Below are 19059 nucleotides of genomic sequence, written 5' to 3' on the forward strand. Positions count from 1 at the left end.
GAGAACAGGCGAGTTTAATGTCGACGTTCATGTTCCCTGGAGTGCAATGAACACCATTTTAATTCAATTATACCTGGCCAATTAATGAATAGACCGGATTGAAGGTGTCGCGTCAAAAGGGCCTTGTTAATGAGAAGACTACTAAATAACTGTAGAAACATTTCATACAATGATTAACTCGAAAGTTTTCAACTTACTGGATTTATCCTCTGCTGTGTAAGTGGCCTTAAATCCCTCGTAATCTGAATTCTGGGGATCTGTTCTAAAACGCACCCACATGTAGCGATCACTGGAGCGAATGTCCTCCGGTTTCCCATCACCACAAAATTTTCCTTTACTCTCACCAGTATTGGGCTTGCCATCTAGAACCTCCACATAATCTGTTGTGCACTGGGATCCAGAGCTTGGCTTCAAATCAAGTTTATCGAATTTGAGTTTCACAATCTTCCCTTCTTGCACAGTGATGAGCCAATCACAACTCAAACCTGAGTGGTACCAGTTGTGATCCTGTGGACTTCGTAGAGATCCAAAAGAGCCACTTAAAGTCAGCTTGTTATTGTAGACGTTACCTGGAAAACACATCTCCTTGGAAGAGGGAGCTATGGAGAAATAAAAATGTTACAAATTCACCAGATTAGTTCCTGGCAGGTTAAGCCCATCAATTACTAAAGTTCTCATAAGTACTCCGATTTCTTCTACAGAAAATAGTACAGGAAATGTAGCATGATATTTGAGTAGTAATATCTACAGTCTTGGACACAATTCCTGGGAGACTTACTTTGTTTTACCCACTCACAGTGTTCAGAAAAAAAGTTATTTCTCTAGCAAGAAGAAATTCACGTCGCAGTGCCGCTTATTTGTCAACATTGCATGGGAAAATGGGAACGCTATTTCGTAGCATTCATGATAAATACTCAAAATACAATTGTTGAAACTTGTAAGTGTCTTAGGAAGTTTTGCCTGTAATAACAATCACACCAAAGAAGAGGGTATTTAGACCAAATTCAGACAACTTGTTTGTGATATTTGGTATACCGTTTCACATAAATTGAACATTGTAAGTTTCTATATTTTTGTCACAATTTTAGGTTAGATGTCTTTATATTTATAAGTAAATAATTATTGTCGAGCTTGTTGGGTAGTTGGATGGCGTGATGATTGTTAACAATTCCATGTATGTATCTTTTTTATTACTTTGTTATTACTTATTTAATTTTATCTCTTTTGTTTTGACTCGGATACTGAGGGCAACCTCAATCCCACGCAGTGACTTTAATAAATTGATTGATTGACTGATTGATTGATTGATTGATTGATTGATTGATTGATTGATTGATTGATTGATTGAATATGAAGAAAAACAATACTTACAAAGATCCACAGCTTCAAAATGCGCTTTAAAACCTTTTGAGCTTTCAGAACGATTTGACGAGATGGAATAAAACTTCAGCCACATGTGCCTCCCAGTGGAATAAACGTCCAAAGCAGTGGCCGCGGCGTATCCACAGTAAAGAGCAAGCGCGTTTTTTCCTGGGACCTGGCCACTGCCAATCTGCACATAGTCTTTCTCGTTGGTGCGTTTTTTGCAACTGGAAGAAACTGGGTCAAAATCAAAGTCTTCAAATTTCAGCTTCACTCTTTTGCCAGAAGATACAGAGATGATCCAATTGCACCTGGCATCATTTGGGTAAGGAACAGGGTAGTCAGGGGTGAAGAATGTTCCAGAAAAGCCACTGAGCCTATTGATCTCGTCACCCCCATTTGATCGTGACAGACGACATATTCCAAATGCTTCCTCTGCAAGGAATGAAAGTAACATAACCACCTTGATATCGAACAGAGTGATGATCAATACTGTGTTCTAACATATGCTGTAATTAACCTATATTTTGTTTAATTTGTCATGAGCACCAAAGAACAAAGTAAGAGATCTGAGTACCTGATGTTCTATCATTCAACTGGTGTAACTCCCATCATGGACTCATTTTCGTTGTAGCCCTTTGCTGAACTAAATACCCTGATTACTTAGAACAAAAATGTCATCATTTCTACAATATTACCCCGTGTCGGCATCCGCACATAGTACACATGCAGTGTACTCTCTGCATACAATGCGAGTCCATGAAGTTAGATATTTTAGTTCTCTCCACGCATTCCCATCTATACCTAGCTAAATCGTGTAGAGAGCTAAAGTATTTAGCATTATGGGCCCACAATGCACGAAGAGAGCTAGTCAGAGTAGCTGTCATCATAGGCCTGCAATGTGTACACAGGGCTAGATTGGCTAGTGTCACAGGCCTGCAAAGCGTGCAAAAAGCGAGAGTTTATAGCATCATAGGCCTGCAGAGCGTGCAGACAGGAAGAGTATTTAGCATATAAGGCCTGCAGTACATGCAGAGAGTTAGAATATCTAGTTCTCTGCGCGCTAAGCAGTTCTATGACGATAGATACGCTTACTAGCTCTCTGTACACATCACAATGAATAAAACATTGCAAAACTGTACCTTTTTTAACAGCTGTCAAACTTAAGCTGAACCCTTTGTAATTAACCATGTTGTCTGTGCCAAATTTGACATACAGGTATTGGCCAGTGGAATAAATAACTTCTGGATGGATTGTACCACAGTATGATCCAAGAAGGCTTGACGTCTCATTCATACCATCATAAAACGTAAGCACATCATCACATGGGTACCCCTCTTCCAACAAGAAGTCATTGAATAACACCTTCACTATATAGCCCAAAAATGGCACTTTTATTGTCCATGAACAGTTCAAGTTATCTCCATAATCCGATGGATAGTCTGGACTTTTGATTGTGGTGTTCTCCAGTGAAGCAGTGAGGTCAGAATGGCCACAATCTGAAAGCAAGAGACAAATGGGAATTTATGAAAACAAATCATTATTCTTACTCTTGTTTAAAGAATTGTACCCTTTTCATATAATTGCCAACATTTCCTGGGTAAAATACGTGAGATTTTTGTTCCTTTTAACTGAATCTGATCACAGGTTAAAATATCGAATGTTCAAATTTATAATGAAACAAATGTGCAGGTTATAGGCTCCTAGCATCGAATCTTATTAAGAAAAGCGGGAATGTCCTGACATACACGTACAAAATACATAGGAAAAAGAGTGAATGGTAGAATGGTTGTCCAAAAGACTTGGTTCCATTACTAAAATTTACACTTCACGAAAAGTAACCTCCATCACGGTACAGATCACGTTAAAGCTGTAACAAAATATTCACTTACTACTGCCCCGGGCAAAGGTAGTTTTTGCTGCAAAGGAAACTACTATAATTGCACCTGTAATTAAAAAAAGAATTCATAAATTTATATTGCCAGTTGATCAATAAATACTATCATATACTAGTTATGCAACACTTTCAAGTGGTATACTATGGAATATCCCACGAGTCACTTGTATTTTCTCAGTATATAAACGAGCCGTTAGGCGAGTGCCTATCCCAAGAAAATACAAGTGACAAGTGACATATTCCATGGTATACCACGAGAGAGCGCTGCGTAACTATTTTATACAATGCCATAGAATATACAGTGGACAACCCAGTCAGTGCGACATACGCGCGGCGCATGATGAGAAGGTTGGATGTATCAATACCGTCCAATATACAGCGGCTTTCCTGTCTAATTGGCTGTATTTTCTATGGCATGGTATAAAATATTTTATCTTTTGGCTAGAACGTTGTATTTTATTTGCAAATGAGTGACTATGGAATCGGATACCCTGCGGCATAACGTCTTTCGTCTCTCCTCATAAAATCTACTATTTTTTATTATTTTGAGCTTTCTGTAACAATTTCAGCTTAAAAATTTGAGCACACAAGTTTATCTTTCCATAACTTTGCATGACCAAGACTTAAAAGAACATATAAGAGAGATCTCTTTCAACAAAAACAGTGTACAAATAGGTGACGTCACTGATGTTTCTGCAGTACTTGCACGTGCTTGCAAACGAAACAATTTATTCATCGCAGCAATATACACGAAAAGATGATGAAAGCTTCATAACTAGCTACAAAAAGATGTAAGATTAGCAACTGAAATTTGTGTAGAAACTATACAATTAATAACTGTAGTTTCTTCACAATTTTCATTTGCTACAATAGGCTGGTAAAGTTTACTAAGAAAGATTTTATTACAAGCTTTGATATAATTACTTGACGTAACTTGTACAAAATGTAGCCAACATCGACAATATTGTCTGCTTGCAACGATATTCATAATAACTCGGCACCAATATTAACGAAATTTATGCCAACTGAAGTGCTTTTTCAGTCATTTCGATCAGTGATTGTTTAGGTAACCAGTGCCGTGAAAATGATTTACACGCCTACTCGAGTTGCTTCCAACTGCCAGACAAATGGAGGTCGCGACCCGTCGGCACAAAAGAAAAACCTACAAGCTTATATAAATAAACCTTGCTGCTAGGCCTTGAATGTAAAAGATAGAAGAATAAAGTCAACTTACCCAAGATGTTCAAGCTTGCTACAAGAGCCATGGTGTATTTGCTAAAACGAAGTCAATACGTAAAGCGGAAGTTGTCGGGCACTTTATCAGCAAACTGCACAAGCATGTGCCAGGCTTGTGAACGAAAAAATTAGGGGAGATATCCCGACGTCACGAAACCAATGGAATTTACACCATTGATGTCTGTAATGGAACGCAAAACCCATCAAAAAACATTTGCTAAACTTTGTAGGCAAATTTCAAATTCCGAGTCCTCGAGTAATGAAATGAAACATCCGTTGAAAAACAAAGGGAGCAGTTTACTTCAAGCTAAACTGAACTTGTTTCGAAAAACATTGGGAAAGGGTGTTTGTCACACGAGCAACACGTGAGTTTCATAACTGACATGAATATGGCTTGTTCCATGCTCATTGCGTGAGTGATGCTGTATGGCTCTGCCAAACAGCGTAACTAAAAGAGTTTGTATCGGAATGAAACGTACGTACTATTAAAAGCAAGTGATCGTTTGATTGTTGTAAGGCGGAGGGATCCACTGTACTTATTTACGTCACTGTAGAGAGTTAGCTCTTTCCATAAATATCTGGATATTTTTTGGAAGATGTAGATTTCGAGATATTAAGAAAAAAATAAAATATTCAGAAAATTTAGGTATAAGGCCTAGAGTGAGTTGACTTCATCGTGTCCAGGCCTTGATGGACTACGAGAAGCGAGCATGTTTTGAATGAGAACGGGAGAGATAGATCTATGTAGTCGCCTCTTCCGCTCAGTTCAAGTTCATTACAATTCCAACAGAACCACATGATCAGTCCCAGTGAGTTTATTGATTTCTGCACTACCAGACAACCCAGCCTTCACCTGAGGAGGCTAAAAATGTCTCTAAATGACAGACTGGTGAGCTGTACAAGTCAACTGTACATATCCATATGTTTAAATAGCTAATGGGGAGAGTGCTTCGCGAAGATGATTGCACAAAATAAATTATGCTTCCGATCAACAATAGCCTGTGGTTTGTTTGCAACCATTTGGGCTGTCACGCAAGTCAACACAAAATTGCTGTGCCACAAGCTTGCGTTACAAGCCAACAGGCTCCAAAAGGCTTACATTACAACAATGATATGAGAAATCTACAAGACTGATGGTCAACATATTTCGATAAGATCACTGATGTCGCATCTTGATGGTGATTAAGTTCTTTGCATGGAGAGATAACGCTCTGTACACTCAAAAAAATCGTTTTTACATCCTCTGCCTACTGGACAGTGGTTTAATATAAGCTCGTCTTCTTCATGATACGAAGGAATTCAGCTTCATTTATTTCGCCATCACCATCTCTGTCGGCTTCATCAATCATTTCCTGCAAGAGTACAAGATGAGTGTCAAAAGATGCAACTAAGGAACGGACCATTAATTTTTGAAGGTGGGGGGGAGGGTTGGGCAATTTTCTGGGGCTTGAATTTTTTTTTCACCTTTAGGTTGTGCATGATTTTTTTTGGTGGGCAATAGCTTACAAGTGCAAGAATTTTTCTTCAGTCAAAAACAGGACCTGGGCTGGGTTGTTCGAAGCCTGATTAAGCTAACCCAGGATTAGTGAGAATTTTGATTTCAGTTTTGTAACTTTTCGGTGAGGTTTTCTGTTCATATTGTTGGTCCTTTAGTTTTGAGCTTGAGTAATCTCAAAATACACAAACACAGGAAATGAAGACCAACTGTTTACAAGAAAAATTATTACTTTGGTTAACTTAATCCTTGGTTAGCTTTAACCGTCTTTCGAACAACCCGGCCCTGGCACTTGCTTGATTTTTTTCCCCATGGCTCTCCTTGCACGATTTTTTTTTCCAGCAGTTTTTGCTGTACAGGAGTTTTTATTTTTTGGAAACTGCCCAACCTGCCTCCTTCCAAACAATAATGGTCCATCCCTGTCAGTAAAATATACCCAGTTCAGCACCCAAACACTGCCCCCCCCCCCCCTTCCTCCCACTGCCAATTCCAGTCCCACTGCTAAACCCCCAAAAGGCCACTGTACTGCCGCTGGCAATCCATACTGTACAAACACAAAGTAAAATAAGCATATTATTTCAGCATGCCAAATTTGAAATAGTTGAGCTAAAGAAAAGATTAAATAAGGCAATTCATACCTGTAATTCTTCGTCTGTTAAATTTTCACCAAGTTCTTTGGCAACTCTCTTAAGATTTTTAAATGAAATTTTTCCCTGTAAAAGAGTATATTGACATATGATGCTGCAGTTACCTTCAACATAGAAGCTGCTTGATAAATGACTGTTTCCATACTTACACGTACCAGTAGTTTTAAGATAAGTTACTAACTTTTTCAATTCCGTGGTAAATACATGTACATGTAGTTAGGAGAAAATATTTATCCCAGTATAAGAATGAATACCAGGAAAATTTGTTGATGGTTTGGATCAATCATGATGCACTGAACATTAACTATCTAAGTGACACATGTACCAAGAAGCTCCTAAAATGTTGCACCTGTAAATGTGCTATATGCCAATCAGAGATAGAGTAAGCTACAAAAAACAGCAAGATTAATTATTAAAAACGAATTAAAAACACTAGAATGAAAACAAAAAAAGATAAACAACCAGGCTACATGTAGGTGAATATGTGTACACAACGAAAGAAAGAACGCTGGAGCACTAAAGCTACATCGTACAATAATATTGTCAATCTCTAGACCTCAAGTCCAGGTCCCACTAACAAAATAAAGGTCAACATTCCACTCCCCACAAACACACAAAATAAACTGTAATAAACTGACCGTGTTATCATCGTCAAATAACTTGAATGCTTTGAGAATTTCCTCTTTTGAATCCTTTTCACTCTAAAAAGGAAGAATTAAATTAACGGAAATTAGATGTTAAACATCATTTTAAATCAATAGATACATAGTCTATCAGTTAAATATACATGAGGCGTCAGTTGTATTTACAAGTACACATTCAGAGATCTGACCTTGTGTGTGCTCGACCTAGTGACCAGAACAGGGCTGAGAAGGTTATAGGTCAGCATTCATGAGAGGACTTGAAGTAGAAACCTTTCTGTGGTGTACCTGCTGGTAGCCTACATCACAAACAGTCTACACAGCTGATATAGAGGATTTTGTGATATGTCTGGCTGCATTGTACATGTAGGCTAACATGTGGGCAACAGTGACAAATCCTCTGTAGAGTAACTGTTTACCCAAGAAACAGACTGACTGCATGGTGCTATGATTCACTCTTTTCATTCAATCACAGGGACCTATGAGTGTAGGGTACAATCCCAACTCTTGAAGGACTTGCCTCCACAAATCAAGCAGTTTAAAACAAAGGATAATAGTCACCTGGTCCACAGTTTGACCCCACAACAATTTTGTTTGACAAAAATGGATACAATGTGTATTGTACATGTAGAACACATAAGGATACTTGGTCCAGTGAAGAAAACATATGTATCAACGACTGATACGTCCTAAACCTTGATCAAATCTGTTTAAATTACAATTTTGTCAACAATTCCTTAAGTCAGTTTAAAAAGCTCACCATTTTTGCTGTCATCATTTGAAGAAACTCATTAAAATCGATTGTACCTGAAAAAATATGATAATTATGTGTATCTCCCTTTAGTAAATGTACATGTACAATACTTTAAAACATTTAATTAATATAAACTGTACCTGCAATACATCTATCTTGAATCTAAACAGCCGGTATTTTATGTATGGGATGATACTCTCATTAATCTACTAGATTATATAAAATTCTAAAGGATCCTACAACACGTAATGGTACATGTAAGTTTACAAATATCAAATAAAAATTATGGAGAACTACTGATAGTTTTAATCAATAAAGTGTATGCAGGGAAATCAACAAGGTTCTCTTTTCATCAGCAATACATGTATTTAATTAATGTTCACTGACATTGTTTCATAAATCCAGCATATCATAATTGCAGTTTTTGTGGAAAGAAAGCATTTGAAAAACAAGAACTTGGTGAAGCAAGCTTGTAACTTAACTATACTCATATAAATAACCAGTTAAATTGTTACAATCAACAAATTGCCATACCTGATCCATCTTTGTCAATATCTGAGATCATTTTCTTGATTTCTTCTTTCTTTGGTTCAAACCCCAGTGCTCTCATAGCCACCTGTATGTATCAGGCATAGTAGGCAGTCACTTCCTTGCATGCAATACAATCAATTCCCAATAACCCAAACCCTTGCTGCAGGTAACTCGAACCTCACACTACATTGTAACTCAAACCAAAATCGATTTCCCCAGGATTTCTGTTATACTTTTACTGTCATTTAACCCTTGGTAACTCCAACCTTCTACTAACTCAAAGCAGGAAGTTTTGATTTTACCCTCAATAACCATGTTTGTCTCTATGTGAAAACTCAAAGCAATCAGTACTGTGGTTCAAAACTGAAACTGTTTCTCAAAAAAGTAAATCACATGAATTCTGTAGTTACTATAGTCGCATGACGTTTTTCTCTTTGAAACGTGACAACTTCATAGTACCTGGACTTCTTGTACTACTTTGCTTTGCTTTCTTTTGTTTCCATTAAATATTTGTAATTTAGAAAGTAATTGAGAAATGTACTGTTCCATTTTCACTTGACTTCTCTATAATTAAATTTGCTTCAAATGTATACTGTATGAATAGAAATACAGTGAACCCCATTTTTTCCGTATTTCCAATGATTTGTTCTCAACTTCCGATCCCTTGAACTCCTGATAACTCAAACCTTTTTCAATTTTCCTTGAAGGTTTGAGTTATCTGTAATTGTTATGTATGTACCTTGCCTTTTTCACTTACATTGACTTGTTGCACATTTATAAACAATGTGTATTAAAATTACAATATTTAGAGAGGAAGCCACATCAGGTTTTACTGGTTTTCGTGCAGGCCCTCTATCCTTGTTGAATTGGAATTTGAACATGTTGGTTTTTGTGAAGAGAAGAAACAGGAGCACTAAACATTAAGTAAAAATGTTTTTTTCCCGCCTTCTATGGTATTAAATCAGCCATGTTTTTATTTCAATTTCCCCTTATTTTTATTCAAAATGTCAATTTTCCCCACCTAAAAATACAATATTTCCTGACTTTTCTTTGGCCTTGAGGAACATTTTTTTCTTTAAGGTCCCATTTCCTGACCTGTCACAACCCTGTCTACAACCAAATGCCAGGTAATAGTAAAATGAATGACTGCTCACCTTCAGTTCTTTTGCATCGATTGTCCCTGAACCATCAGTATCAAACAAATCAAATGCTTCTCTAATTTCTTGTTTCTGTTCTTCTGTTAACTCTGGTTTTGGACCTACATGTAGTAAAGAAGCAAAAATTCTATTAAGGTATCAGTATAACCCATTTGACCATCTGCGCATGGTCCGCTCCAGTGTTCGTGGTTTTAACAAAAACCCATATAAACCATATATTTATTGGAAGCTTACTAACTACAGATTATGACCCGACCTGTTTAAAATGGAAAACATTTACCGTGTTTCGAAAATGTGAATATGTTTACAAAGCTTCACGAACCCATAAATCAAGGTACACGCCCGCTAAATTTAGGTCGGAGAAAATGATTAACATGACGTCCGTTTCTTCACACATTGACCTCAAAAACCGTGTCTCAGATTTTTGGCACATGCGTTTGTTATTATTTTACAAGAGGATAAAGTTAGAAAAGGGAAAAAAATAGGACTGCCCACGAAAAAAAGGCATAACTTTTCAGTGAAAGAATAATCAGAATTCGCGGACATGGTTTTGTCGGCGATCGTTCTGACAACATTCTCTCCGAATTTCAGCCAATTTGGTCCAGGGGCTGCCGACCTGGAACTCGAAATGCACGTACAACTCGCCTATTTTTTATTTTCGAGAACAGAGAAAAAATAAAGTTTGGCAGTATCCAAGTGTTATGAAATTATCACACCAAGGGAGACACTGCAGAGAAATCAACTTTCTGTATAACAATAGGACTGTGACAGCTAACATGGAACAGGTACAAATTTCTGCGACGGCACGCAGCAAATTATTCACCAGTGAATAAACCGCTTTTTCATGCGTGACGTCAGAATCCAAAGTTAGTAACATGAAATTATCTATTGATTTACTACATTAGCGCTCGAAATTTTACATATCGGTTGACTAATCTTCAAAATTATGACCATGTCACTGTTAACATGGCAAAGGCTCATAGAAGGTCCCCGAGAAAATACAAGTGCACAAAGGGAAACGCTGGAGCGGACATCATGAACAGGACTTCATCGACTGATGTCGATGCAAAGGTAAAGATGCTGGAAGAAATGACAATAGCTGGGTATGAAAAAAAAAATGTTGCACTGCTGATTCTTATGTTGTACAATCGATCTGCCTTTCAACTTCGCCCACTTCTCTTTGTCAATCTCCTCTGCTTTGCTTGCAACATTATTTTAGCACAGCTTGCGCTCATTTCAGCTTGCTCGCTGGTTTCATGATCGCGATCATTGCCGAGTTCATCCAGCAATTTTTCTTGATTGTAAAATGACCCTTTGTCGCTTTCTGCTAATTTAGCGGCGCACTCTTTGTCGAAAGTGTTTTTCGCCTTCTTTGGCCTTTCTTCAGCCGATGAAAATGGGCAAGATCGCTCTTTCTTCTTCAAAGACATCTGGCACTGATTACGACACGCGAATCGCGCATCCACTCAGCATGATCTTGATGTCATGTGACTTCTTGCCTCGATAATTAATTCATTTGACAGAACTTGTCAACTCTCAATTAAGTCATTAATATGCAAAAAATCTTTCTCGTGCAATAACTAGTGGCAGATATAATATTTTTTCTTGAAGTTTTTTTTTATCTTAAAGATTACCTTAAGATTTATCCAACCGCTTGAAAAAATAAAATTATGCAAAATGGCAAATTTTCCCCTTACTGATACCTTAAATGATTCATTTTACATATTGTATTGTATTTCTTCTGAATAGATATTTCACTCTGTTTAATTCTAGGGAATTGTTGGACCAACAAACCTGTCTTTTTCCTTTGTCCTGTTGAAAGAGCTCCTTTTCTATATGATGCTGCCTACAGACCAAAACAAACAATAATCAGCCAATAAGCCCAAATACTCTAATTGAAGGATGAGGCAAAATCAACTTCTTTCACAGTTAGTTTTGACACTGGTTCTGAGCTCTAGGAAACTTCACAGTATCATTGTGTCATACATGTAGCTAGAAATTTGGGTTCAAGAATTACTATTATTGTCACTGAAGGTTTCCAGGTCATAAATATGGTACCACAACAGTGATTCTGCTGTAAATCTAGCTTAGGAGGCATCTTATTGATAATAGTGAGACAACAACTATGTTCGTTTGAATACTGCAAGCATAATGTTGAGGATTCTTTTGATTTGCAAGCAGTCTTACAACCTAAGAAGAATGACCAACTACAGTGGCATACTGTAATGATCTGATGTAGTACCCACATCCCACTAACCCATACATAGACAACAAATGAATTGTGAAGTCTGTTTTCTCATCTGAACGTAATATTGAACATTATTAAAAACTGGACCATTGGCTTAGCCATCATGGGTTATGAGCCGTTGGGTCATACTCTACATATATGGTAAGCATATGCGTCATTGTCTGGGACATTTCTATTTTAGTTTAGTTTTCTATATTTTGGGGTCGTCTTTAATAAAACAATAATTATTATTATTCCACTCGTGCTTGTTGGATATGAGATGATTACAGCCAACTGGGTGCTACACGCCTCGTTAGCTATCTACATGCACCATCTCATATCCAACGTGCGCTTGCGCAATAATTGTTAATTATGACAATCAGAGCCCCTTTGTTACAGTCTTTGAGTAACATTTGTAAAGTTTCTGTTACTTTTCATTTAGTATAATTGTAATCACATTCAGATGTGCCTGCTCAAAATTAAATACGTGTAAGCATACTTATAATACGCACCCCTTTCCAATAAACACCCTCCCTTGATCTACAAATTAGGGACTCGGGTGCCACATCAAATCATTACGAATTATATGGTGACTGCTTCAAAGAGAACACTTTGAAATTTGGACACAGAAAAGTGGATAAGTCCATATAATTTCATGACATCAAACTGAAGGACATATTAATTCACAATTTATAAACCCACAAAAGGACATGTTTTATTTCCAAAGGTCGTCCAAGAATAAGCAGAATTGTAATCTGATTCTTGCAGGGGAGACTGCTGTAGCATTGCATTATACTGTATATGAATTAACTGAAAAAACTTGCAACAAATAGCTATGACTTGCTTATAGATGAACAGAAGAAAAATCCATTTGCAGCAAGCGAGAAAAAGCAAGGTAAAGTTGCCTGACAAAAATACAAAGCAAACTTAGGCCCAAGGCAATAGAGGAGATAGAGAATCTAAATTGTAAGAAACAAAGAAAACTGTTACTCAAACGTCTTCTGAGGCAGAAATCAGCAGAAATCCAGTACCGTTCGCGTCACTTCTAAGGAGCAACACAAGAATTCCACTTTGAAGAGAGATCTTCAGCGACAAGAAAAGGAAGTAATGGCGATTTCGAACATCGATTGGAATACAATATAACTGTCCTTCGACGCGTGGGCCGTAGCAGGGGATCAGTGTCTTTGCAAGTAGTTTATACAAAGCCTCTGCTGGTTCAAATTTTATAATTCCCGGTGTTTACCTTCCTTAACGATCGCACAAGGCCCAAGCAATAACCAGATCAAACAAGCCTTTTGTTTGCAAGTTTTTGTCCCCAAAGGATACCAGAAGTCGGTCGGGATTCAACACAAAATAGGAGTTGCAGCTACTTACCATTGTTCAGATGTGGAAGACACGGCAAACGGTTCGCTTAATACCCAGAAATGGCGTTTAGAAATCAGTTTGACAACAAAATTCTGTTTGTTTTACGCGGTGAACATGTACAAGGAGCATCAAAGTGCATTGTGGGCTGTCCCGCGTCCGATCAGGTTGAGAAGGAATGGGACCAATATTGGAGTTACTCTTCCCCAGGCCTCGGTCATTTCCCGGTCATTTCCCGGTCATCTACGTTGTACGTTTCTTCACGTAAAAGTTCGCAAGATTTCGTCGAGCGAAATTTTAGTTGTTTTCAGAGTCTCGGAGTGCGAAGAATGAAACGATACTCAAACCCTCCCTTTCTTTTTGCGCTTTCTGCGCTATGGCCCACTAAATCGCATTTATTTTTTCTTTGCAGACCTCTTGACACCTTTTTCTTTTTTTACTGAAAAAAAAAAAAAAGCTCAAAAGAAAGCGAGTGAAATTTGAGTGCATAGATCAGACAACCTGTGAGAGATGGCTTTCAGTCAGGAGCCCTGCTTTCAGTATTCTATCGAAAACTACAAAAGTAGCTATCCGAACAATGAGTAGAGGGACTTCTTATTTTATCTCAGTTTGCATCAGACGCCAGGTTTTTATAAAGAGGTTTCCGGCTAATCTCTCTAATTAATTTCAGATCTTCCACAAGTCACCCACGACTAATTTATGCTTTATGGAAATTTTCGATAAGGTTCTTAGCTTAGCGAATTCTAAATCGAAACTCACCGATCAGCCCAATAGTGACTCGTCTCTTCTTGCCAAGGAGTAACTATCTCCAAATGTTATATACAGGTCGAAACTATCTGACCAGTTCAGCAGTGACTTACCCTTTTCATGCCTGGGAATAACCCCTATTTTCAATTGTTATGTGCTGAGTAGAAAGCAGAACAGTCGAGCAGAAGATCTTGGCAGGCGATAAACATTGATTATCGATTATCAGTGTCTGAAAACCTTGGTGTTGAAAACCCTTTGATATTTGTGAAGTACGTGTTACAAACAATGATGAAATCAATTCATCTCTCTTTGCACCTTTACACCGCAAGCCAGTTTCACCATTGTTTTAATGAAGGAAGTGTATTTCCTACACGTCTGGGCTGTCTGAGTTCAGACGCGGGGGCCATCAAGGACGTGTGAAAATAGGAGTTCCATCTTAATCAGGATTTTCAGCCTGTTGAATTTCCGGTGTAAATAGTGTTTTGGCGATAACGAAAAGCAGGAGATGCCTTTTTCTTTTAGACATGGTTAATCAGAGAGGGGAATGTTTAAGAGACCTGACAAAGTTTTTTGTCGTATGTTTTTGTTGGCTATTTTTGGGGTTGACCTTGCACAAAACTTGGCAAAATACACTGGAAGGTGATTAGGTGTACTCATACAACGAACCAATAGACTCATTGCGATTATGTTATTCATCTAGTCATGAGCATAAAACAAAAGATGTGCAGGGTCAAGGACCTTCCAACATAAATCTCAGCTGTTTGTTTGCTTCTTTGATGTTTACCGGGCCTCTTAAACATTTCCCGTTAACTATATTTTAGACAATTAACTGCATGTTAGTTCGCGCTTTGCTGGCGCCATAGTTAATTTGCAAGTGAAATGGTTGCAGTATATTATTGCTGACCAGACACCTTCACTTTCGATTCTTGATTAACACGATTCGTTATTGAAACTATCAGGATAACTGAACTTGCTAAAGTTTTCGGGTTGCGATAGCCCCACCCCCTTGGTTTTGGCTCGTTCATATCCCATACGCTGGGTAATATTTTGCTAAGCTTGCGATCTCGACGAACTCAAGACAAAATAAAGGGTCTGGACAAACTATGTTGTGGGGTTCGTATTCCATTACTGGACCCGTTTCACGATGCTTTTGCGGTCTGTTCCAACAAGCGTTCTGTGAGTTGGTGAGCAGAGCGAAAAATGGCGAGAGAAGAATGGGGAAGGACTTGGGACGGGCAGCGAAAGAACGCTGTTCTTACGCTTTCTTGCGCGGCACTCGTCGCCAGCTTTGTTCGACAAAAATGACTCCGGAATAACTTTGCATAATGATACAAATAAGGTTAAACCGTTTCTCGTTATTTGTTCTTTTTAAGATTTCAAAATATTCGTTCGATTTGCCTGTCTTTCCAAATCCTGTCGCAGACGAACCGCGTACACACTACGCCGGAGGAATTTTAAAACTCAGCTCTTAATTTCGGGTCTTCCACAAGTCACCCACGACTAATTTACGCTTGATGGAAATTTTTGATTAGGTTCTTAGCTTAGCGAAGCAGATAAATCGAAACTTGCTGATCAGCTCAATAGTGACTCGTCGTTTCTTGGCAAGGAGTAACTACCTCCAGTTGTTATGTATAAGTCGAAACTTGCTGACCAGTTCAGTAGTGACTCACTCTTTTCTTGCCTGGGAATAACCCCTATCTTTAATTGTTATGTAAGCCGAGAGTGGAAGGCAAAACAGAGCTGGAGATCTTGGCAGGCGAAAAACATCATCGATTATCAGTCTCTGAAAACCTTGGTGTTGAAAACCCTTTGACATTTGTGAAGTACGTGTTACAAACAATGATGAAATCTATTCATCTCTCTTTGCACCTTCACACCGCAAGCCAGTTTTACGATTGTTTTAAGGAAGGAAGTGTATTTCCTGCACGTCTGGGCTGTCTGAGCTCAGACGCGGAGGCCATCAAGGACGGGTGAAAATAAGAGTTTTTTAATCAGGATTTTCAGCCTGTTGAATTTCCGGTGTAAATAGTGTTTGGCGGTAACGAAAAGCAGGAGATGCCTTTTTCTTTTAGACATGGTCAATAGAGAGGAACGTTCAAGAGACCTGACAAAGTTTTTTGTTGTATGTTTTTGTCAACTATTTTGGGGGTTGACCCTACACAAAACTTGGCAAAAGACACTGGAAGGTGATTAGGTGTGCTCATACAACAAACCAATATATAGAATCAGTGCGATTAGGTTATTCATCTAGTCAATGAGATGTGCAGGGTCAAGGACCTTCCAACATAAATATCAGCTGTTTGTTTGCCTCTTTGATGTTTTCCGGGCTTCTTAACCATTTCCCTCAGGATTAACTATATTTTAGACAATTAACTGCATGTTGGTTCGCGCTTTGCTCACGCCATGGTTAATTTGCAAATGAAATGGCTGCAGTATATTGTTGACCAGACACCACTTTCCATTCTTGATTAACACGATTCGTTATTGAAACTATCAGGATAACTGAACTTGCTAAAGTTCAACTAGCTAACTTGAAAAATAAGTGCGTCGTAAACCTCACTGTTAAAATATTTATGCATCAGGCAATTTAAACCGTGTTTTTAAACGAAACAGGTCTTGGGTTGTGATAGCCGCACCCCCTTGGGTTTTGGTTCATTCTCATCCTCTGCGCTGGGTAATACTTTGCTAATTAAGCTTGCGATCTCGACGAACTCAAGACACAATAGAGGGTCTGGACAAACTATGTTGTTGGGTCCGTCCTCCATTACTGGTCCCGTTTCGCGATGCTTTTGCGGCCTGTTCCAACAAGCTTTCTGTTAGTTGGTGAGCAGAGCGAAGAAACCGGCGACTCAGTTGCGTTTTAAAATTCCTCCGGGTGTCGGTGTGGACGGAAAACGTTTGATGCGTTTTCAGAGTGAAACCTCCGTTTTCAACTGAGCTCCTCCGGCGTAGTTTGATCGGGGCCTGAACCAGCATATTCTAAACGGCTGTTCTTGATCTCTACTGAAATGATTAAAATTGACAATGACGTCTTGGCGCAGGTATAACTCATGACCCGAGGAACCCACAGGATTATTTCCTAAAAAAAAGAAAGAAAGAAAGAAAGAAATTGGTATTTCTGTCCATGAGGAGAAGTTGCTGGGAAACGAAAAGGAATGTGAGGTGACGAGCTTCCGGCTAGGGCTAAATTTAGAAGTTAGCCGATACATGTCTATCCCATTAAACAAAACGATGACATTTTCCGCCTGGGTAACTGATAGCCAATCAGTTTAGACTATATTTCAGAGAAATCTTAATTTCCTTCGAAATATGGTATCTATGGTGTCTAAATCAATACCTATATCATACAAGAAAAGTTTTCTTTATTCTAAAATTTCAGATCAACATCTTGATAGTTGCCGACTCTTGAGAATCGATTGAGAGAGAGAGAGAGAGAGAGAGAGAGAGAGAGAGAGAGAGAGAGAGAGAGAGAGAGAGAGAGAGAGAGAGAGAGAGTTCAGCATAAGGAGCTTGTAATTTTAACCGGCGGGTGATCAAGTCTATCAAGTCAAATCGTCCTGATTTATGCAGGGTGGCCCTTTCAGCGCTACGGTTCTGTCTTCTTCGCTGGAATAGAGCTCTTGGCGTAATCTCTAACTACTACAAGATATAATATAATAGAGAGTTTAAGCATGACGTTTTTTCCTTTTAATCCTTAAATAATTACACAAAAATAGCCAAATGTCTCCTACTATTCACCGCAAATACAAATATTTTCACTCTACTGTACAGACAGCTGAAGACAGACGGTCAAAGGTTCATTTTTGCGCACCGTTTGCCGTTTGACGTAACGTCATGCTTAATCTCTATAATGTCTATAAATATAAAAACATTTATTGAATTATGTATCAAAAAAAACACTGAATGCACTCTTTTGTTAAAAAAGATAATAATACTTTTTCAGCGGCCGGGGCTGAATACTCTTATTAATTTTTCTATTCTTTCGATTTTAGGCTGAAAATATTCTTATGAATATTCTTAGGTTATAGCGTACTATTTTCGAATGTATTTGGTGTAAATTTGGAGCCAGCCTGCAGCCATTAAAACCGGATATGACGCATATAGCTTTTTCTCGCAGAAATGTTATTAGCATAGAACATACGTAAGGCTAGTGCTGTTTTCGCCCTTTTTTGTCCACTCTCTTTTTTATTTATATTTTCTACCGATTTTAGGCTGAAAATACTCTTGGGAATATTCTTAGATAATTGCGCACGACATTTCTATTTTCAATGTATTTAGTGTCTGAATGGTGCTAAAGTAATCTTGGAGCCAGCCTGCGGGCATTTCACTCTAATATAACGCACATAACTTCTTACAGAAATGTTATTAGGATCGAACATACGGCTAGAACTGTTTTTGGTTACTTTTTGGCTAGTTTTGCCGTTTAGAGAAAGGAAGAATTTTATACGGTTTACTCAAAAATCGTAGAAGTGTTCAATATTTTTTTCGGGCTTATTTTTAAAATATTTTTTAAAATTTCACAAATTTCAGCTTCGATATCCTTATAAAATATGTTCTTATGAAAAGAGAGTGTATGTACAATCTGAGTATTGTTAAAAATATATAGAAATTTCATCTCTGATAATAATTGTCGATTAAAACTGATTGTATAAAGACTTGATTTTACTGATAATAAAATCTTGTTAAGAAGGTTCTTGAGATCAAAGAGTGACTGTGAATTAATTTTGAACGTGTTCAGTTCTTAGTCTAAATTTATAGTTAGGGTTAAATAAGTATAAGTCGCTTCTAGGTCGACATCTGGTGTTATGACTGAATATCTTTGACTGTTAAGATTTATTACAAAATAATTAATCACAGAAATATTTGGAGGACTAAGTCTAAATTTATCCAACCTAATCACCAAGGTGACATAAGGGGTTACAACGCCTGTGACGAACTCTGTAACACTGGCTAAAAGCAGAGGAGGTTGGACAGAGAGATATGCTAAAAGATATGTCTCACAG

General features: G+C 38.0%; 2 protein-coding genes across 2 annotated transcripts; both read right to left on the bottom strand.

The window, feature by feature from the left end:
• Positions 1-1201: 1201 nt before the first annotated feature.
• Positions 1202-5083, bottom strand: LOC145498519 (tolloid-like protein 2). Its single transcript, XM_081478438.1, has 4 exons — positions 4494-5083; positions 3255-3308; positions 2505-2861; positions 1202-1797 (listed from the first exon to the last, which is right to left on the bottom strand). Exons 1-4 carry the CDS (start codon positions 4522-4524, stop codon positions 1202-1204), a joined length of 1038 nt encoding a protein of 345 aa, XP_081334564.1. The 5' UTR covers positions 4525-5083.
• Positions 5084-5274: 191 nt separating this feature from the next.
• LOC145497809 (uncharacterized) lies at positions 5275-14707 on the bottom strand. Its single transcript, XM_081477674.1, has 8 exons — positions 13322-14707; positions 11515-11566; positions 9718-9821; positions 8567-8648; positions 8039-8085; positions 7276-7338; positions 6629-6703; positions 5275-5847 (listed from the first exon to the last, which is right to left on the bottom strand). Exons 1-8 carry the CDS (start codon positions 13322-13324, stop codon positions 5758-5760), a joined length of 516 nt encoding a protein of 171 aa, XP_081333800.1. The 5' UTR covers positions 13325-14707; the 3' UTR covers positions 5275-5757.
• Between the last annotated feature and the right edge of the window lie 4352 nt (positions 14708-19059).

This window comes from Orbicella franksi, chromosome 9 (genome assembly GCF_964199315.1).
Source record: "Orbicella franksi chromosome 9, jaOrbFran1.1, whole genome shotgun sequence".
Classification (NCBI taxonomy): domain Eukaryota; kingdom Metazoa; phylum Cnidaria; class Anthozoa; order Scleractinia; family Merulinidae; genus Orbicella; species Orbicella franksi.